Source organism: Coenobita brevimanus, chromosome 68, assembly GCF_032717465.1.
Source record: "Coenobita brevimanus isolate Jiangsu-jjx chromosome 68, ASM3271746v2, whole genome shotgun sequence".
Classification (NCBI taxonomy): Eukaryota; Metazoa; Arthropoda; class Malacostraca; order Decapoda; family Coenobitidae; genus Coenobita; species Coenobita brevimanus.
This window is the reverse complement of record NC_137021.1, coordinates 4,257,148-4,280,954: the sequence shown is the minus strand read 5'-3', so window position 1 is coordinate 4,280,954 and position 23,807 is coordinate 4,257,148. Positions and strand designations below refer to the sequence as shown.

General features: G+C 42.2%; 1 protein-coding gene across 1 annotated transcript; it reads left to right on the top strand.

Annotated features, from left to right (window-relative positions):
* The first annotated feature begins 525 nt into the window (after positions 1-525).
* Positions 526-18,374, top strand: LOC145405814 (solute carrier family 22 member 7-like). The gene is made up of 12 exons (XM_080277053.1): positions 526-694; positions 2,281-2,416; positions 3,917-4,100; positions 4,462-4,565; positions 9,453-9,607; positions 10,207-10,375; positions 12,209-12,356; positions 15,816-16,024; positions 16,627-16,799; positions 17,474-17,658; positions 18,052-18,193; positions 18,334-18,374. The coding sequence occupies exons 1-12, from the start codon at positions 526-528 to the stop codon at positions 18,372-18,374; spliced, it is 1,815 nt and encodes a 604-aa protein (XP_080133179.1).
* The last annotated feature ends 5,433 nt before the right edge of the window (positions 18,375-23,807 follow it).

Here is a 23,807-nt window from a genome sequence, read left to right as displayed (position 1 = left end):
GTACTGATTTTTCTGTTACTGAGATACGGAGAATAAGCCGTAAAGGGGGAAAAAAAATTGCCATGTTAAGGTGAAAGGAGTACTGTATAGTTAATTCAATTTGTAGTGATTGTTAGCGTGCTCACCATCAGCCTCCGAGCTACTTACCGATATTATGTTCTTTGCAGGAAGTCTAAATAACAGGAACCTACAGTGCATGGAACTCTCAATTTGGCCAAAATGTCTGACCCCTGCAAGAAAGACGAAACACTGGAGACATTGGCAAGATCTTCACAGGAAGCACAAAGAATAAGGATGAAAACAAAAGACGAAGAAACAGAAGAGATAACGAAACCAGAAGAGGTGAAGGAAAGAATGACAGGAGAAGTGGAAGACGGAAAACCAAGTGGAAAAAAAGTGACAGCGAGAGTGGACGAGGTAGAAGAAAGAAAACCTGGTCGAAAGAAATTAATAACGGTAGGAGAAAAAGTGGAAGACAGAAAGGAAGTGGAGAGCATGAAAGAACTAAACCCAAGTGGAAGAACGATGGTGGCAAAAGTGGACGACATGGTGCAGGAAAGAACCAAGTGGACTGACGGTGATGGAGGACAGGAGGAAGGGCGTCACCATCCTCTCACCACCTTCGAGGACCTCCTGGAGGTGGTGGGGGAAAATGGTCGATGGAATGTCCTCATGTACCTAATGTGTGCTCTCGGTAGGTTGGCCTCTGCACTTCTGTTGTCCTTGCCATGCGTCAATCCTTCGATTCTACCTGCACTTCTTCGTTACTACTGCCCTTGCTATGTGAGTCTATCCATCGAATATACTTGCACTTCTTCGTTACTACTGTCCTTGCCATGTAAGTCTATCCTCTGATTATACCAGCACTTCGTCGTTACTGTCATTGCCATGTACCTGCACTTCTTCGTTACTCTTGTCCTTGGCATGTGTCTATCCGACAGTTATGTCTACACTTCCTTGTTACTCTTGTCCATGCCATGTGTCTATCCTTCATTTATACCTGCACTTCTTCGTTATTTCTGTCCTTGCTATATTAGTCTATCTTTTGATTATAGTCATGCACGTCTTCGTTACTACTGTCCTTGCTGTGGGTCTATCCTTCGACTGTACCTGCACTCTTTACAATTGTCCCTGCCATATGATTCTTTCCTTCCATATTTTCAACTTCTGATGGTTTCTATTATGCCTTGGCACATGCCCTCAGCAGATGGTCGAAATATCTGTTTATATTTCTATCAATGTCTATCTACTGATCTGTCTATCTATCTATATACAGAGAGATATATAGGCCTACCTATCTATCTATCAATATATCAAGACCAAACTATCTATTTATCTGCATCAGTTATTTTCCATTTCAGCTGATTTCTATTTCCATTTCAACTAATTTCTATTATCGCACTCACATCATAATTATGTCTGAAACCGATGACACATGTCTGACTATGACCATGAAAAGTAATGTGTGACTGCCTGTGTGGCTCATTTTGCTGGCCATCTTGTTTGATAATTTACCTACTTTTATCATGTCTTTCTTTGTCCACTGTACTTTACTATATCTTTTAGATGGGAATCAGAGATGGCACGATGATGGTGGTGGTGGTGGTGTAATACTATGAAAGACTATACTTATCCAACGATAAAATTCATTATCGACTCTGTTGCCTTGAAGTGCACTGATAAAGCAGCCCAATCAAAATTACCGAAGCATAACAGTTAATATTATCACATACCTTTTTGTTTTTCCCATTCTGTCAACTGATCGTTCACTCTGATTTGACTGCAATGTGTTTGGTTGCTGTATAAGAGAAGACATGCATTACGAAGCAATCTTACAACTTAAGCTTGGAGATCGTTTCTAAGTGGCATATGAGGCATCATAGTAACTTTTCCTTGGCGACTTACTTTTGCATATTATTACATACGAATATTACTTTTTTGTGCGTTATTTATATGTTTTCTATATGGACACAGATTTGGTAAATAGCATACAAGAATACATTAACGTGACAACTACAGAAAGTGACTATACTTCTCACTTTAACTTGGCCCAGACTATAGTCCTATTATGGCTAATTACTTCTTTTTGACTAGCATCAAATTCTAGTGCTAATCTAGTGTTAACTTAGTATTCAAGATGGAGAGACGGCAGTTACAGCCCAACTTAGAGCAAAAAGAAAAAAAAAAGTATGGCAAGGTAGAGGTGCTAGGGAGCCTCCTTAGCCGACGAGAATACGAGCTTGATAGGGTTTCTAAATACGGGTTCTTTTCTGCCGGCAGTGGGGTTCCTCTCGCCGCTTCTGGCAATGTCGTACCAGTTCCTGGGCGCGACCCCCGACCACTGGTGCCTGGTGCCCCAGTTGGTAACCGCCAACTGGACACAACACCAGGTGTTATCTCTGGCCATCCCATACAGGTACACACACACACACACACACACACACAACGTTAGGACTCCATATTATAATTACAAATCATAATAGATAGATAGATACATAGATAGATAGACACGACCCCTGCTACACCAGAATTTAGGAAGCAGAGCTCAGAAGGAGGTTAGCCATAGAACCGACAGGTAGTAGGGAGAAGGAGCCTAGCAACATGGGCGAGAGGGTGGAAGAGAGAGAGAGGGAGAGAGCGAGACAGGGAGGTTACCTCGCGGGACTCTATACTTCACTTGTGTGTGAGAGACTTTGTTAATATTTCCAAGACAAATAAAAATAGTCCCATACTCATCTTTACCTCTCCTGTCATTGCATGACAAAAAGGGAATTAAGATTATCTACTTACAAACTACTCACGTATAACAACCGCTCGTCCACGAGTCTAACATATGTATAACTGATCTACAAAACTACACTACAAGAAGCTTACAAAGTTATTCACACACACACACACACACACACACACACACACACACACACACACACACACCATTGTTTTGTGCTCATTTTATATGTGAACGATGATTATTCGATGAGCTATTAGCAGTTACCTACAGTACTGAAAAATCAAACTATAAGAGCTATTACACGTGCTTCATACAGACATAAAACAAAGCCATGCCTACTGATGAAAAAATACTGTTCACCTTACCAAGTACTGTAGTGCTGCAGTACGACTCTGTATGCCTAACTTCAATGTTTCTAAAAAAAAAAAAAAACGCTTGCGATACTGTGCAAAAACTACCAGTCTTCTTTCCATCTTAACCCAGCTTTTGTCCTTTTGCTGCTTATTATACGTTGCTTAACAGAATGGCAAGGGTAAAGCTTTATATCCTTTTCACAGCACGTCCTCGTGACTAGCACCATACCGTATTCCAGTGTTAAGCTCTTCGTACAATTCAGCAGTCAAGAAGGAGCAATGGCAATCGTAGGGCACGCTTGAGTGAAAAGAGTATACAGGCCAGAGGACATGCTAGAAACCTCTTGGGTTTGCAAAGTCAGAACGCCTTACACTTGAGCTGGAACCACAAACTCATGGACGGAAGACTTTCACAACGTTCATGTAAATCCATGGGTTCCTCTTGAAATACTCATGAAAATCCATAAGGTCTTATTATAAGCGCACTAGAAAGCTATTTCTCTCTCTCTCTCTCTCTCTAAGTAATATGTTATACTTATGGCGAAATAAATCTTCTCGAGACTTTCCCACAACTCTTAAGCACATCCTCGCGAATCGTATGACTAAGGCCACGTCCCCCATGCCAAATGCTTGCTGGCGCCGACGGGAGTATCGGTACTGCGTCACTGTGGCACACTGAAGTTCTCGCCCGCACCCGGCAGCGTCAGCAAGTATTTTGTGTGGCGCTGTGCCTTAAGATTAAGAGGTGGTGGCCAAGATGAGTTAAGAATCCGCCATAGCCAACAGGTGCAGCTGTCCTAAAGGTACTAACATAAACCTGCACCGTCCACAGTAATGCTACAGGTGACTACGAGAGCTGCAGGATGTACGACTACGACTACGACCAGGTGGCTGCGATGGGCTACGAGGCCGCCATGGCAAACAGGTCGTCACTTACTACATTTTCGGACAGTCCCATAGTGTGTGAGGCGAGGGACTTCAACCGGACGCTGTACCAGTCCACCGTTGTTACTGAGGTGTGTGTGTGTGTGTGTGTGTGTGTGTGTGTGTGTGTGTGTGTGTGTGTGTGTGTGTGTGTGTGTGTGTGTGTGTGTGTGTGTGTGTGTGTGTGTGTGTGTGTGTGTGTGTGTGTGTGTGTGTGTGTGTGTGTGTGTGTGTGTGTGTGTGAGAGAGAGAGAGAGAGAGAGAGGCGGTAAAATTAGACCACCAATTTTACTATCTTCCTACACTGCCCTCGTACAGATGACATGTCACTGACCCTAAGCAGTCCAGGTCGCAGAATTTCCCCTCAGATCATAAAAACTTTGCTGTTATCCCCCTAAATGACCCCCGTGCAGTTGACAGGCACTAATCCTCGCCCTTCCTCGTGTTTTACAGTGGGACCTGGTGTGCGATCGGCTGCCTCTGTACTCCACCACGCAGGCTGTGGCGATGGCGGGCGAGATGGTGGGGACGGTGGTCTTCGGATACTTGGTTGGCGCGTGAGTTGGAAACTTTCTTGGTACTTAAGGTCACTTTCTCTCTCTCTCTCTCTCTCTCTCTCTCTCTCTCTCTGTCGTGTGTGTGTGTGTGTGTGTGTGTGTGTGTGTGTGTGTGTGTGTGTGTGTGTGTGTGTGTTTTGGGCCCTATTCCAAGTGCGATTGGAAATTCGCTAAGCCGTATTCTAGGTGGCACAGGAGGCTTCGTAGCACCTCTTCCTTAGCAATTTATTCTGAAGGGATTAATGACATCGTATTCTACGTGGCACTGAAAATTTCGTAACATCGCATTCTAGATGACATTGGAGGCTCCTTAGCACCTCTTCCTTTAGACCGTAGGTTTATTGTAAATAAGTTACTGACGCCATCTGTAAACTTCACAATGAAGTCTCAGCTAAGTTGAACATATTTATCTGGAAGTATCAAAGCTCTAATGAACTAAATATAACTTCATCGTAGTAACTTAGCTACTGATACTATGAACCTTGCAACAACTGCACTGTGAAATTCACGTTTGCTTTAGTCTTGCTGCATCGAAACGAATGTTTCAGCTTAAGAGACCAAGGACGTGAAGGAGTTAATAATGGTGGTGGTCGTCTGCCAGTTAGACATCACCCACCCCTAGCCTGAACTAAAACATAAGAAAATGTAACACAAGCGCCCATCAACTGGTCTAAACATCCAATCTATGACTGACGTGAGACCTGCCTTTCGACAGCTCACTGTACTCTCAAAATGGTAATGGTTCATTCTTGCCTAACCCTTAACCCTTCTGCCAACTCTAGGTCACAGCAACTCAAAATTATTTTAACTGACTTTGCCAGTGACCTTGACCTTTGACTGATTGTTCTCGGAATCGAATATCTATATCTTTGTTTTAACCTGAAACCTTCCACAAAGTTTAGAGTACAATGGCTAAGTTAACCTTGCCTTTTAACCTTGACCTTTGACCTATTCTAAAAAAAAAAAAAAAATCCGTGATCATCAACTCATCCGCCAAGTCTGATTCATATAAGATCAGAACTGATATAGTTAGTAACTATTTACTACATCACAAGATTTAATGATGATAAGTTTCGAAAATCTGAAATCTTAAGTGTGGCAACAACTTGGCATATGCGATAAGCTTGGCAAAACTAAACCGAGGTAAACAGTCTTTGCATCACTAGAATAAACGATTACAGGTGTGATAATACTGTAATAAATGATACAGGAACTTGGCACGATTGTAATAAATGATGATGAGCTTGGTAATATTGTAGTTAACCATATTATGCTTGACAATACTGGCTTACTGGTACTCGATTGGCTTGGCAACACTAGATTAAATGAAAAACTATAAATACCGAGACTTAGAACACTGGAATAACCTCTGGAATAAAGAACAGGTTTGGCAACACTACATAAATACCGGTACATATCAAGCTTAGGCTACAACAGAATAAATGATAATGAACTTCAAAAAATTGAATACGCAATTGAATAAACGAGAACAGATTTAGCACCACAGGAATAAACACGAATACCGGTAACCGAAATAAATGATGACAGTTGATACACCGGAATAAATGATAATCAATTTGAGAAGCTTGAATACACGCTTGAATAAACGATGATAAATTTGGCAAACTACACTAAACAATACTGTCTTGGCATCACTGGGATTAATGACAGAAGGCTTGAGCAAACGATAACAGCTTGGTATAAGTAACGATAAACATGACACACTGGAATAAACACTGTCGTGTAATAAACACGGCACACTGAAAAATAAATAAAAATAAACGTCGCACTAAAATATATATAAACATGGCACACGAGAATAAACATGACACTGAATTAAACTAGACGGGACTCAGTGAGCACATACTACTGCCAATGCCATCGCAGAAACCGAATCCGGGTCCGGATCCGCCTCAAAATTTAATAATTTTTTCTTGGCTCATGGCCCACCCTTCAACAATATTTCACTGAAATTCATTGAGCACTTTTGGGGACATTGTGTGGAAAAACAGCCAAAGGTGAGTACATAACCCCCAACTTCGTTGGCAGAGGTAATGATAATAAACAAGGCGCACTGGAAAATGAGACTATAAACATATCCTTAGCTAAATGATAAACACGCCTATCAAAAGAGGCGTATAATAAATGATAAGCTTGGCAGAACTGGTACACATAAAAATTGGCACGCCTAAATAAACAATGGCAGTAACACTATAGTAGTACAAGGCAGTCTTCGCACCACTGCATTAGTACCTTCAATCTCATTTTTTTTTTTTTTTAAGCTCTGCTCCTGTTATATCCAGTTGTTTTGTTTACAGAGTCAAACTTCCAACTGGATTATTTATTTTCATTAACCCTATCACAGCTGGAGGTCTGACCTAAACTGAATATAATCGTCCGGTGTTGGCAGTAGTAAAATTAAATGAAGCATCGGACTCCAAGGGTCAAATTACGATATTCTTCCGGCAACAATGGTGTAAACACTGACACTTTTGAAAACGCCACAAGATCAGAAATTATCTGATGTAATTAATACCCTCACTAGATGGCACAGAGTATTCTTGTTACCTCCAAATTATTTAACTCAACTTGAAACATCTTTCGTACTGAAGAGGTTAACGGTGGATATAATTAACCCCTCTGGCTCCAACGTCTATCGCAAGCATAATCGTCTGGCAGGCTAACCAGCAAAACACGAACAGACATTTTTTACGGCAACAATTAACATCATCGGCGAGGCATTTAGCAACTATTCGGGGGTAGTATTATGTGGCTATGAAAAAAAAATTAAAGGCAGTCAATCGCGTACCCTAAGGGCATGTGAATGACATAGGGGGGCATGTGAATGACACTAGGGGACATGTTTTGTCTGGGAAAGAGTGATTGAATGCAGGCTTCTCGCTACTTACAGCATAAATAACTGCTTCCAGACGACTATGCTTACTATATAGTGTGCAGGGTATATTCAAGACATCCTGGAAGACACTCGGTTCTGTCTCCAATATTCAGAATCACAATACACATAGAAATAATACTAGGCGTATAACCCTAACGTCCATTTGGCGGCCATCTTGCCATTATTGCCATATCTGTAACTAGCCACTGTCAATTCTCTACAGCTTAAACTACATCCAGTATGAGTAAATATACGTAAACAGATAAGTAAATAAGGAAGAATTAACCTAAAGTGCAAGTACACGAAGTAATAAAGGTAGGAAAAGGTAAGAAATGTTGGAAAAATGAGAAAACAATCTCTCCTGCTATTGCCCACACTGACATGAAGCTACTTGGTAAACAAAATGGTACATGGTCAATTATCGCTGTCCAGGCATGAATAACAAGTAGATTAATACACAAGCATTCTTAACATAATAATACTAAGAGACCATGGGCCCTTAATTTATAATGTAGATGCGCAAAGCTACAAAATGAGCCAAAAATTATGACTATGTGGGTGTCTGGCATCGTTTCCCTGGCTCTCGAACAAAAACAAAAACAATAACATGAAAATAAGCCTAGATTGCAAATACATTCTTCATTTTACAACTTTCAAATTTCATCTTTTTAACACTATGCCTCTATTCCGCTCAGATCAATAAAACCGTGTGTCTTTACCCTGCTTACAGTACTCATACACATTAACGCAAAGCTTAATACGGATCATTCTTAACGCAATTGCAAGAACTTTAGCGGTTAGCCTTCCCCTTAAATTACTGCCACTCATGCAGTTTTCACCACCTGCAAGCAATTTATATTAATCTCAGAACACAGGTGGTGACGTGTAGGAAAATATTCCTCTCAAGAGGCCGAGTTGCTTGCAGTCCTGTCAATATCAGGGCAAAAATGAAAATGGTTACAAGAAATGTATGCAAGCATTAGATAATCTTTTTCATGGAGGTGGTGCGTGTCTTTATCTGTTCCAAATTCAATTCACGTCTGAGATTAACACTCATACTAGCTCCTATACTCGCCCTCGAACGATAAAAATAGTTTGGTGTTACCTAAAATTGGTAGAGCTGACGCGAACATATGAAAGCTGTCATTCCACTGCACGATATAAATCCCGAAGGACCTGTGTGAACATGTCATTCTTCAAAACATTTCAGACTTATTTGAAATGATAACTTTATCCGGGAAGTAAAGGCTACAGTGCAAAAATAGGCTGTTATATGTTATGGGTCCTGCAATATGCACTGAATACTTAAATTGTGACAGATTAGCAGAATGGCCAATGACGTAATGATCATTAAATTATATGCAATTAAAGTAAAATGTACTAAATATCTCTCGCTGGAGACGAAGGGCAAAGTAGTAGCCACGGAAACTTTTTTTTTTTTGGAGGGGGGGGGGCGCATGGAGACGCCAGTAGACCTAGCATGGTTTATGTTCACTTAAATACGCTTGTTCCTTAATATTAGCAGAGATAATCATCAGGAGTTTGATGGAATTAGCTATTCGTCCCTACTATTGTCACAGTTTGTATGCATGTACCTGATGTGTATGTAATTTTTTGCATGATAGGATCAGGCTTGCAATGTCCCAACTGCTATTGATTGTGTGTGTGTGTGTGTGTGTGTGTGTGTGTGCAGATACAGATTGTCATATATATATATATATATATATATATATATATATATATATATATATATATATATATATATATATATATATTTGCCTGACGAAACTGGGCCATCCCTTTAACTGAATACTAAGCAGAGGTTGCCAGAAATCAGATCCAGCCTTAGTTATGAGGAATGAGTCAGTCTCCTTGGTTACTAGTCAAATAAATCCTCCAGTCTGACTACACATTCTATCAACTAAACTGGAAGGTGTTAGGTTTCTTCGCCACGTTAGAACAAACGCATTAAAGATTCCACGGACGAACAGATGGGGGCGCCGTCCTGTGGTCCTGCTCACCTCCATCCTCGCCATCGTCTTCAACTTCCTGGTGGTGGCGTCCTCCAGCGCGGAAATGTATATCTCTCTAAAGTTCGTTACGACCTTCCTCGATGCAGGACAGTACATACCGCTCTTTATATTTGGTAAGTCGACTCTGGGACTGTCTTCTTAATTCTACCTTCTGCACATGATCTCCGTTCTAAAAATGTCTGGAAATGTACGGTAACCGTACATCTTCAGAGAGTTCACTACTGATATTATTATGCATTCGTCTCCCCCAAGTTAACACCTCAATTTCTCGTGACAGCTCTTAACGCCCCTCGTCTCCATCCTTCTTGCTGCATCCTTTCCTTAAGTTCACCTTCTGTACTACCATTTTTCTCCACAGTACTGCCTAAATACCTGACACTCATATATTATCCAATTTCTATGTCATTCAACATCAACCTACAGTTTGTCTCTGTGCCCCTGCTAGACATGATCATATTGTTCTTCTCTGTATACACCTGTACCCTTATTCTCTTATCTTTGTACCATTTACCATAACTCTCCCTGCTTTTACCTTGTCTGTGAAATTACTCTCCTTGCCTCGACCTACTCGTACCATCACTCTCAATGTCTTCAATTGTGCCCTAACTCTTCCTGTCTGTACAGTACTTTATCCTGCCTCCACCCCACTTAAACACCCGTACCACATCTCTCCCTGCTCTACACTACCTTTTCACCGTTCCTGCCCCGTCAGTCATGGAAACCTGCGCAGTGAGGTACAGAGCTGCGGCGGGTGCCCTCTTCGCCATCCCTTGGGCCCTGGGCTACATGGCAGTCCCCGGGATAGCCTACTTCATCAGGGAGTGGCGTTGGCTTCAGTTTGCCTACGCCATCCCAACCCTCTATGGCCTTATCTTCTTCGTGTGAGTAAGCAAGGGCAAAACTGAAGTCAAATAATGGTCCTTTCGCCTCTCCTACCTTTATTTCATCGCTGGAATTGTAGACGTATATTGTGACGTAGTGGACTGAGATGCATATTGTTATCATTTATCTGAGGGCGATAACATGCATCTTTGTCCTCTACGTCTCATTCAAACATCTATGACCATTACTGTATTCTCGTCGGGTAAGAAGCCTCCCTAGCACCTCTTCCTTCACGATCTACTTTCCAAGATAACACCATTAACTTTATTCTCTTTTTAATACGGATACAGTAACGGAGCAGAACCAGAAATAAACCGGTAAGGATGAGGTGTTAATAAGCTTCCTAACCGCATCAGAATACCGACCCATGACTCCAGCAACGATAAAGAGGGATGGACTTTTGCATTTGTCTGTGCCTTAGTTTGTGCTCTAGTTAGCATACTAAGCCTTCTAGCACCTCTTCCTTAGCGCTGTATTTCGCCTGTTGTCATCATATCATTCTCCTGTAGCTTGTGGGAAATACTGTATATATGAACTGGTCAGGAAAGTAGACGAGTCCGTGAGAAATGCAAATAAGCCTGTGAGAAAAGTAGATGAATCCGAGAGAAAGGTAGACCAAGCAATTAGAGGAGATAAGTATAAGAAAATGCCTGTATTTTGGTTGGATACGTGGTCTCCCTGGCACCTTTTCCTTGGCGGTTTATTTTTCGATAATGAATGTTAATAGTCTCTTGAAAATGGCTATAAAATCTTGACTATAGCTCTGTGTGTGTGTGTGTGTGTGTGTGTGTGTGTGTGTGTGTGTGTGTGTGTGTGAGAGAGAGAGAGAGAGAGAGAGAGAGAGAGAGAGAGAGAGAGTCATAAATACCAAGTGAGCAATCAACACTCATGGTTTCTACGACCCACTCACAGCTTATAATAATTCAGCATTACCTGAGATTACCTGAAATAAAATACTAGAGTCATCTGGTCATGAAAGGGTTAAGGATACCAGTATGAACATTCTCTCAGCCTCCCATGACTCACGCTTAACTGAATAAAACCGTCTGGTGTTACACGGAATATAATAAAATAGAAGAAACGGCCATACGAGGAAAAACACATGCAATTCTTAAGCTGTCAGATCAGAGGCAGTATTTATAAAGAATCTTAGCCCATTTCTACGATAAGTCTCTTAGCATTTACTTATAGGAAATTACTGTTTTGCCGTATATTCCACTTTATCATTCTTAGTAGTTTGATTTTTAAGTGGTTGGTACTGTAGCCGTATAAGGGAGACTATAAGTGTCAACAAGAAATTAAAAATTTAGACTGAAGAAAATTTATGAATATAGTGCGCAGACAGACGCCATCGTGTCACGTCACCCCGACATCAACTTCAAATTATTCCCATGATTAGAATCCAAATGGGGCCGAAAATGTTCTCTCATGATGAACTATCCTCGTGCACTTTCTCATCAGGCTGCTGTCGTAATGTCCACCCTCCATATAACTCGATCCTATCTCCATGACTATAACTTCAACTTGGCCTAAAACTTCTGTCTATCCATCTTGAATTCTGCGTTGTAGCAATTAACTGACACGCAAATATGATGCTAGTCATGAGGAAGTTATATGGAAAGGATGCAGAGCCGATGCATCGTATTTTTCTGCTCCTGCCCTACGTGAACTAAGTCGAAAAAGGACGAAAACCTTGGCCATGTTACAGTAAAAACGACAAGGTATTCTGTTCCAGTTGACACCAGGCAGTCTCATTCATCTGATATGAACCTGGCTTAATATGAGGTATATTTCCTTCCACGTTGAACTATCTACGTATACTTTGTCACCAGGTGGCTGCCGGAGTCTCCACGCTGGCTGATCACGCATGCCAGGTTCAAGGAGGCTCTCAAGGTGCTGGCGTGGGTGGCCAGAATCAACAAGAAGACCCTCCCACAGGATAGTGTCGTCCTGGCGGCCATGGCATGCATTCACAAGCAGGTTAGCTGGGATTAAAGACCATATTAACTATTATTATTCTTTCTTATAACACCTGAACCTGAATCCATCATTCTTTTTAAGGGCAACATGAACACCCTCCCACAGGATTACGTTGTTCTGGAACCATGGCGGATATACACAAGCAGGTTAGCTGGGATTAAATTCTTCAACTAGCTTACTTGTACGATGGAACACATTCCATCCATTTCTCCTTTCTCTGAAATCTCCATTCTAGGAGATTTCAATGTTCACTACTACCTTTGGCTCGCCTCTTCTTTCACTGATCCACCTGGTGAACAAGCCTACATCTTTTCTATCCTTCATGACCTAGAGCAGTTTGTACAGCACCCTACCCGTATCCCTGACAGCCTTGGTGAGAGCTCCAACATACTTGACCTTTTCCTTACAACTAATCCTTCTGCTTACACTGCTAATCTTTCCTCTCCATTGGGCTCCTCCGTTCACAACCTTCTTACCATAACCTGTCCTATCGCTCCGGTACGGCCTGTGGACCCTCCAAAGAAACGTCGATTGTGGAACTTCGGAGCTGTGGATTGGGGGGCCCTCAGGCAGTACTTCTTTGATTTTCCCTGGAAAGATTATTGCTTCCAAGGCCAGGAGCCATCAGAGTGTGGCTTGCGCATTACGGAGGTTATTCTCTCGGGCATGGAAGCATACATTCCCTTCTCATATCCTTTGAAAAATGCAAGAAAGCCTTGGTTTAATCATGCTTGTTCTAATGCTGTCCACACTAAGGAGAGGGCCTATAAAAGGCACCAGAGCCAACACACCCCTGAATAACATTTTTTTTATGTTTCTGCCCGGAATCGTGCTAAGTCTGTTTCGCTCTGCTAAACATAATTTCATCCATACTAAATGCACTCTACTATCCAAATTGAATTCTTCTCACTCCTTCTGGCACCTTGCCAAAAACCTTTCTAATAACTCATTATTCTTCCCTCCCTTTTCCTACTCTGATGGTTCTGTGGCTATTTCTTCTGCTGATAAAGCAGATCTCTTCGCTCAGACTTTCTCCTCCAATTCCACCTTAGACAATTCCGGTGCTGTTCATCCGTCACTTCCCTCCTCTGACTTCCTCATGGGTGATATTAATATTTCTTCAGCTGATGTATTTTCTGCCATCACTGGCCTCAGTACTAACAATGCATATGGGCCTGGCGGAGTCCCTTCTGTTGTCCTCAAGAACTGTGCTTCTGTGCTTACACCCTGCCTAGGTAAACTGTTCCGCCTTTGTCTATCAACTTGTACCTCTCTTTCTTGGAAGTTTGCGTTTATTCAGCCAGTTCCAAAGAAGGGCGACCATTCCCAGCCCTCTATCATCCAATTGCTTTAACATCCTGTGTTTCAAAAGTTTTCGAGTCAATTCTTCATAAAAAAAAAATTAAAGCATCTTTCCTATCAAAACTTTCTTTCTGATCGTCACTATGGGTTCCATCAGGAACGCTCCACTGGCGATCTTCTCACCTACCTTTCAGACTCCTGGTCATCTTCCTTTCGAGACTTTGGCGAAAGCTTTGCCATTGCACTTGACATCTCAAAGGCTTTCAGTCGAGTCTGGCATAAGTCTTTAATTCCCAAACTGCCCTCTTACGGTTTCTATCCTCCTATCTGTGCCTTCATCTATAGCTTCCTTTCTGGTAGTTCTATAGCACCTGTTGTAGACGGCCATCGTTCTTCTCCCAGATCTATCAACAGTGGTGTTCGTCAGGACTCTGTCCTAACACCAACTCTCTTCCTTTTATTTAACAACGACCTTCTAAGCTGCACACCTCCCCCTATTCACTCATACGCTGATGATTCCACCCTTAACCATTCCATTCAGTTTCCGCAACGTCCATCTCAGCAGTTCCTTCAACAAACAAGGGATGAGGCTATGGCGCACCTGATGTCTGACTTGGCTCGTATCTCTGACTGGGGTAAAAATAATCTTGATGTTTTTAATGCATCAAAGACTCAGTTCTTACACCTATCAACCCGACAAAATCTTCCACAGGAGTGACCATTAATATTCAATAATATCCAGCTCAATCCTGCATCATCCTTGAACGTGCTTGGGACTTCATTATCTCGGGACTTATCTTGGAAAGATCATGATATTATTACCTCTCTTGTAAAATCTGCTTTCAAGAGATTAGGTGTGCTAAGCCGACTCCGTACCTTCTTTACCGCTGCACAGTTGTTGACTTTATACACGGGTTTTATTCGCCCCTGTGTAGAGTACAAGTCTCATGTGTGGGAAGGCTCCCCACATGCGGCTCTTCTCAACAGGGTGGAGTCAAAGGCTTCTCATCTCATTAACTCTCCTCCTCTTGCAGACTCCCTTCAATCTCTGTCTCTTCGACGCACTGTTGCATCTTGATCTCTTTTCTATCGCCACTTCAATGGTCACTGCTCCTCGGAACTCTCTGCTTCCATCGCTCCACCTCCACGACAGGTGCGTAACACCTGTCTAGAAACAAATTCTCATCCCTTTTCTGTCCAACTCTCTTAATGCAAGAGTTAACCGTTACTCCCAGTCCTTCATTTATGCAACAAGTCAACTCTTGAACTGTCTCCCTCTGTCTGTATTTCCTGCTTCCTGTGATCGCTAGTCTTTCAAACGCAGTGTGTCCAGGCATCTCGAAATGATCGAATCTTGAATTTGGCTCTCTCTCATATTATTTTTCTTTTTTCTTTCTTAGAAGGAGCAGTTTCCAGGCTCCTGGGCTTTGGTTCCTTCTTCTTAGCATTTAAAAAAAAAATACTATTTTGTAACACTTGTAACACCAGAATTTGTCTCCTGCAATAACTAAAATGCCTCCCATCATTATACAGCACTGTTCTTACAGCCACAGCACTCTCTCACAAGCAGGTCAGGTGGGGTTCACGACCATACTAAATTTCACTTATTTCCCTTGTACGAGTATTACCAGAACCTGTTCCCATTAATATTTATGAAAGCAGTATTGTCATGCTGGATGTATTTTGCAAATTTTCCATACCTTCAAATGGCTGTATATAGCTGAGGGATGCCGCATCCCCTTAAAGCGACCATGTTAGAGTATAAGACTGTTGTCGCTGCAGTGTCGTAAAGGAACACTGCTGACAGTAAATCCTTATTGCTCACCAAGGGAACACTGTCCCGCCGTGGCGACGAAATTTGTGCATTCTTGCGATAAATGGTGCGGCACTAATTCGGTATAGCCGTACAAGGGAGATTTGCTGTTCTGGATCAGAAGTGTTGAGAAATTTTTTTACCGTATAACAATAAGAAATACTATACCCTCACGTATACGATAATTTGTATGTAATTATATGCTTATAAGCAGGCATGTTGAATTATCTGCCTGGATCACGTGTGTACTTTATGGATTAACATTGTCAGACTGGGGTTCACTTCTCCCTAAAGTTATAATTAATTTCTGTGTTCGTTGCAACCTGCATCAACTTCACCCCTAGTCAACCCTTGAGGAGGCCCCTGCGGAGAGGGAGGGTAAGGGCAGACCGTGGTGGGTGAAGGTGTGGACGAGGGTGGTGGGCTCGCTTAAGCACTTTGTCATCCTGCTGATCACACCGCAGTTCAGAGTTCGCACACTCATCATCCTTTGCTGCTGGTTCTCTGCCTCTATGGTTTATTATGGCATCGCCCTCAGTGCCATAAACCTGGGGTAAGTTTCAATTTTAGATAAGATACAGACTTGTCTTCTTGGTTACTTCAGAGATTACGCAACATCGCTTCGTAAGCAATTTATTTTGCACCTTACTACTATTATTACTACTACTACATCTATCGCCACTACTACTACTACTACTACTACTACCACAACAGTAACAAAAACAATACTTTAAGAGCACGCAAAGAGCTCATAGTTGCGCCAACGCCCATACCAACAATTCAGATCCTCAGAATTTAATAAACTCTTCCTTGGCCCATGACCCACATATCCACAAACTTTATTGAAATCCATCAATAAGTTCTGAGATATCATCTGGACAAACAAACAAACAGTCCTGAACCGGGTATCAAACTCAGATCACTGTCAACATTTAACCATCTCTTTCTTGGCCGATGCCCCACAAACGAGTATCCATAAAATTTCATTGAAATCCATCTATAACATCTGGAGATTTTTGCAGACAAACAAACAAACGTGACTACATAACCTCCTCCAGCTTCACTGGCATAGGTAAAAACAACATCAACAACAACTACTACTACTACTACTACTACTACAGTTGCTATTTTACCTACTACCCATCCCTCCCGCAGGACGAATCCATACTTATACGTGTTCCTTGGGGGGCTACTGGAGATCCCGTCATACCTCCTTCTCTGGCCTGTCATGGTGTTCATTGGGCGTAAGAAATCGATGATGATGCTGTTCCTTGTCGTGGGCATATGCATCTTCTCTGTCATGACACTCCAGCTGCTAAATTCTGAAGGTGGGTGTGCCATGGGAATGTCGACCTGGGAAAGTCACAGATGGGTTTACTATAGTGCTCACATCAAACAAGGTTCAGATTTTGCATCAATAAGGGTTTACTACCAATTATTACAGAATATTCTCTTCTTAGTGTTGCTGGAGAAAGACGCCTTCATGTGGTGGTACTGATATAACTGAGTGTCTCAAATCGTTATACAACCGTCTTTAATCTACTGTATTTTCCTATCCTCCAGAGCAGCTTGGTCAACTACGAGAGAAAGGATACTCAAACATGCAGCCTACCGGGTTCACGTTTCTGATGAACCTGGGGTTGCAACTACAGTACTACTACTACTACTACTACTACTACTACTTGTCCTTATATCATTTCCATACAGTTGCTGTGTGTTTATGTTCTAACTTATTGCTGCACGTGTTGGAGAGGGACGCCTTCATGTGGTGGCACCGGTATGACTGGGAGGCAGAGCTGTCCAGTTACACAAACGTCACTCAACTCCACCCCTATCCCCTGAAAAGAGGATGGTGGGCTACAGGAGAGGGGTAACTTCAGCCTACGGTCCACTACGTACTGTACTGTACAGACAGGGATTACTACTACTACTACTGCCATTACTACTACTGCCATTACTACTACTACTACTATACTTACACTTCCTCTACAACGGCGCCCAGGGTCAGAGGGTGCGATGGTGGGTATGTCGCTGGCGGGGAAGATGGCGGTGACGGCGGTATCCCAGCTCACATTCATCTACACTGCCGAGCTTTACCCCACCAAACTCCGCGCCCTCGCCATAGCGGAGGCCGGGATCAGCGGGAGGCTTGGGCCCTTATGTTCACCCTACGTCAATGATTTAATGGTAAGATTTTTTTTTTTTTTTTTGGGGGGGAGGGGTACAGCAAAATTCTCTCTCTCTCTCTCTCTCTCTCTCTCTCTCTCTCTCTCTCTCTCTCTCTCTCTCTCTCTCCTCCTCACCATTAGTCAATGATTTAATGGTAATGTCATTTTCGTAGATTTAATTTCCATCGGTGATTTAATGGTACCGTGCAGGGTGGCTCCTCATGTAACACTTTTTACTCTGGCAGCCGCTTCCTCGTGTGTTGTTGAGACTGTTAAGGCAACGTTATCGATGTACCATTTATTCATTTCTAACGCCCATTGCCACATCTAGGCCCACATCAGCATAATGAGCCGTCCTCACAACACATAAATCAATTCCCTACTGTGTACTTACCCTTGTGTTTCTCCTTAGGGGTTGGCGGCGGTGTGGTCTCCCTCGGCCCTGTTTGGCACCGTGTCAGTCGTGTCGGGCCTCCTAGCCATCTTCCTGCCAGAGACAAGACACGCTGACCTCCCAGAGACGTCACATATCACCAGCAGAAGGGCGGCGGGAGGTTGGGAGGAAGAAGGAGGGAGAGGCCAGGAAAGAGGAGATCAGGAAAAAGAAGTACGTGAAAGTTCAAGAAGAGAGGCATCGGCTGTGGAAAATATTAATAATGGAACTGATAATCCTGCTTTTGTGTCACATCCCCAGGAAAGATAAAGGACGAGGCCAAGAGGAAGTGCAAAATATAGATGGCAGGTATGGTGTACCAGTGAAAGGTGTTATAAATTGAACTGCTTTTGTGTCAGATCTCTGGAAAAGACTTACATTCCACACATCATCAACAGCAGGGCGACGGAGGGCAAGAAGGAAGAAGGAGGAAGCCAACGGGAGAAATACAAGAAAGTTGAAAAAGGGACGTATTACTTGTGAGAGATATCAGAAATGGAGCTATTGTATCCTGCTTTTGAGTGAGATCTCAAGGAAAGATTTGTATCCCACACACCACCAACAGCAGAGAGACAAGCAGCAGCGAGGAAGGAGACCAAGACAGTGGCGACAGAGTACCAGTGAGAGATGTTTGAGTTGGAACTAATAATCCTGCATTTGTGCCAGAGCTCTAGCACAGACACTGATATTCCAGTAAGAGATAGGGAAGAAGAAGAGGGACGCCAAAAATGCCGATGGAGTATTGTGAGAGATACCAGTAACGGAAACGATAATCTGATAATACTGTTTATATGTCAGCTCTCAACGAAAGACTGATGAAGACTCTCTCTCTCTCTCTCTCTCTCTCTCTCTCTCTCACACACACACACACACACACACACACACACACACACACACATACACACTTTCATCACACTGTATGCGAAACACGCTATTTAAACTTGTATTTTTTCATTAACTCCCCCCTACCCACTCACTCCTTCCCTTTACTCACAGACTGAATATACCGGTAACGTACTGTGGGGGCGCTCACCATCTACTCACTCAATGTAGTGCTGCCCTTGGGTGTCTGCCCTTTCCTCTCCTCCCTCCTTTCCTTCCCACCTCTTCTGTCTTTCTTTACTTCATTCTTTCCTCGTCCTTCTGCCTACAGGTGACTTTACACTCCCTTTTTTGTCTTTCTTTCCTTCATTCTTTCCCGTTCCTTTGGCCTATGGGTGACTCTACACTGAGTGACAAGTCGAATGGTTTCATGTACACCAGGAAACAATTTACTAAGCTGGGTGGTAACCATTCAACCAAATTATGGCACCTGGTGGTTTAGTGGGTAATTACGGCGCTCCAATCCTGATTGAGCCGGTGAAGGTTTATATCCAAGAGGTGGTTGGTGTTTATTGCTCAGGTAATGCCACTCAGGGATGAGTGAGGCTGGTCACTCTCATCTTAAATGTCAGGACAAACTTGCTTAGCCCCGGGCTCCTGCGCTCCACGTGAGGCGGCGTAGGACTGGATGATGGATGGATGGACAAACATCCAATTCCTTCTTACCTGTACCAGACACAAACAAATACAAAGTTTTCCGTTAAATGCACCAAAAGTAAACAGACACCAAGATTGAAAAAAAAAATAATAATAATTGTTCTTTACTTGTACCGAAAATATACAAACGAAAATATGAACAAACACATATCCTCCGTACCTGTAATGATGATAAACACAAACACATTAGCTCATGAGATACGATAAACAAGCACACGCAGTTTTTTCTTTGTACCAAAGATAAAGAAACACCGTACGCTCTTTATCTGAGCCAAAGATGATGAAACACCATAAGGTACACTCTTTAGCTGTGCCAAATACAACAAACATCCTATGCTCTTTACCTATTCCAACAGTAAACAACAAAAAAATGTACATAAATGAATAAATAAAGGCGTAAAAGGAATAACGACTATAATTACACAACTGTGGACATAAATAATGATCCACTTTTGTACGATAATATCAGACGGTAAACAATGATCCCAAGGACTGCGTTCTTCGAGGCCCAATAAACTTATCAGAATGCTGTGCAAGAATTTCATAATGGTTCGACTTTAAAATGGATCAATATTATTGTTCACAACAAATACATCGCCTGGGACAAAAGTTGGTCTACTATTCCACTGCGTCTACTTCACACTTAGAGGATGTCCATCATACCTTCATCTCTGGCGCATCATATCACTGAGAATCATCTACGAACAGAGAAACACACGAATCACCTCTCAGCTTAGGAATATTACCCAGCAGAGGGAATGAGAAATAAATGAGGTGAAATACTAGGCGAACTTTTGTCCACAACTGTACAGCATGTAACACCAATTGCACCTTACTTACCTGCACGGTGATTAAGAGCACGCGCACACACACCTCGAGACGGAGTAGGAGGGATCAGAAGACACTGCCACCTGGGGAAGACAAATGGCACGTCAATAATCTTTTTGTGTTCCTTATGCATTCCAAGACGATATTTAATAATATACCAGAGACTAATAAAATAAAACATGAAGAATTCGTGGCGCAAAAAAAGATTCCTAAGCTCAAGAGAATAAAGTCCTAGGATTCATCACTAAAGAAGGCCGATCTGATTCATCAAGAAATGCGTCTGCGTTAATGACTTGGCGTTCTATGAACACGCGTCTATGGACTTTACAATAAATAATTCAATCAACCAACCAAAAATCCTGAATACCTCTCTTCGAAGTTAGAGATAAAACACGTTTTCTTTATATCTAACTGTGTAAAAATCGAAGTTGTTCTTGGACAAGCTTGAGAGCTGTTTTCAATGCAATCCCCCTCGCCTAACTCCTCTTCTCTTCTCCCTCTGCTCCCGTATCCATCAGGCACACGTCCTTAGTTTACTGCTTCCTTTTTTCCGGATTCCAGTCACACCTGCCTGAACCCGACATGACTAGATTAACATTGCCAGAGCTGCTTGTAACCTCCCCTCCCCTCTCATCCACTTCTTTGCGTCTAAAGCGACTTATCAGTGAACCCTATGGATAGGACACATAAAGACCAGCGGTTTGATGCCGAACGAGTGGCCAGCGTCTCCAACCAATATTAAGACAACAACCGTGGGATGAGAGACATTTAAGGCAAGCATCCCATCCTCACTTGCCCCTGTGATGTGGTCGTCGTTCGGATTCACCCTGCCAGCTCAGAAACACTCCCTCGTTTGACCTAAGCCCATTCCCCGATTTCATCGTCCCCTTTCACATTATCGTCCTTCTTACTCCCTTTGGCTTATTGTCTAATGGTATGCGAGCACATTTTATTAACAATGATGATGTTCTGAGGGACATTCTCACCCGCTTACCCGATTTTCTTTGTTCTTGATCCATGGCACGATTTTTTTTTTTTTCTCGCACATTCATGATTAAGTATTTATATTTCGTACACACTGTTCAACTGTGTAGGTCACCAGATAATATTTTCCCTTTTATTTTGTGCATTTTTTTTTTCTCTCAAATCAAAGAGAGAGAGAAAGAGAGAGCATCCTCGAGTTTTAATAGTTAGTTGCTAAACTCTTACTCTCCGGGGGCTCCCATAAATCAAGTAAAACCGTCAGGTGGAAGTAAGAATGACGAAAAGAAGACGGAGTGAAATGGTAACACACGACTTCTAAAACTTGCTTAGAATATTATTGTCTCCCCTTTAGGATATAAACAACTCTTCTAATATTAGTCTCCCCTTCAGGAAAAAAAAAAAAAAAAAAAAAAAAAAATCCTTACTGCTATTGCTGGTCCACTCATGCTAGTACGGTACGTTGTCTTTTACCTGCACGCCAGAAATGTATATCTTTCTTCACCTCTTCACTGGTGCTGAACAGGGACGCCTTCACGTGGTGGCACAGATATAACCAGGTGTTTCTCCTGCCTGTTGTAAAAACATCCCTCAGCTCCCTTCTTATGCCCCCCTCCCCCCCAAAAAAGGGATGGTGGACTACAGGATAAGGGCAGCTTCAGATTACAGTCCTGTAGGTTCACGTGCAAATAAGCCTTGCGACACAGCAACAACAACAAAAACAAGCATAACAACCACAACAACAACAACAACCCCTTCACTACCTCCGGACGATGTTATTCAATTTTGGGTAGACCTTTCGATGGCAAAATCTAACCCCTCCACAGTTCCAAAAATCTCTACTACACAAAAATAATGCGTCTGTATGTGGCATTAAAAACAACAAATGATGTCCTCGTGCTGAAGGGGCTAACCCCTGATGACGAGAAGCCACTGAAAAAGCCACTATACTCTTTTTACACAAACTTGACCTAAAATTACCATCGTTCCGTCTTGAATGCCAAGCTGTAACAACAGACAAACAGTAGAATGTTATAATTTTTTACTCAAATTTGGCCTAAAACTGCCATCTCTCTGTCTTGAATGCTTAGCTATAATAACAGACTAACACCAGAGTATGAGGCTAGTAACGAAGCGGTTATGAAAAATGCACAGCCGTGGCAATGACTTTCTCTTCCACCAAGCAACGCGAAATAAGCAGCACAAGGACGAAAATCTGGGCCAAGTTTAGGTGAAAGAACTGCAGGTGACTAAATGGTATCTTCTGGATGTAGCACGAATGAAAGTGATCAACCCTTTCAACCCGACTACGTATTTTCTGCTTAATTTTTTCTCACGTGTCTTATAATTATTAAATCTTGCTCACGTGCCATCTATTCACTCATGCTTACGTGTTCTATACTGAATCTTGTTCACGTGTCTTCCATTTAAATCTTGCTCACGTGTCTTCTATTCAATCTTGCTCACGTGCCTTCCATTTAATTATACTCATGTGTCTTCTATTCAGTTTTGCTCGCACGTCTTTTGTTCAATCTTGCTCGCATTTATTTTATTCAATCTTGCTCACCTGTATTTTATTGTCTATTTCGCTTTTTTTCTATCAAATACTGATCACGTGCATCACTGCTTATCATGTGTTCTTTTGATAACAGATACAAACAGTAATACCCAGTAACAAGTTTAACGCCCTTGAACACTGGCCTTTCTTCACCTTACGTCTTATCTTTATTTTGATCTTTGCCTTCGGTACTCAGTTCTTTTATCATATTCTTTATGCTGATACCTCAACATACTCTTTTCTTGTTTATCATCTCCACTTCAATGGTGTAATTTCCTTGGCATATATGAGAATAGTGAAATGGAATAGGGTAGTGAGCATGAAAAAAAAAAAAAAATGCAGCATGACAATGTTATGATCCCCTCTCAAACGTATGGAAGTGAAACTTGGACCCTATTGGATGGAAAAAGTCAAAAGTGACAGCACTGGAGATGAGTTACAAGAGAAAGGAGCATGAGGAGTTACATGGAAATGAATTATATGAGAGGAGAATGTGGAGTTACAAGGAGGTGAGTTATGTGAGAGGAGAATGTGGAGTTACATGGAGATGAGCTATATGAGGAGATTATGGAGTCCGTGAAGATCAGTTATATGAGGGGAACAAGTGGAGTTACATGGAGATGAGTCATATGAGGGGAGCAAGAGGAGCTGTGTGGAGATGAGCTGTATGAGACAAGCATGTGGAGTTACTTGGAGATGAGCTATATGAGCAACACTTTCCCTTCTATTCGTACAGCTGGGAATTATGTCTAGCTCAACGCCAGACGATTTTATTCAGTTTAGCGATATCTCAGAAACTAGAGGGCAGAAACTGAGATCATAACAGGGA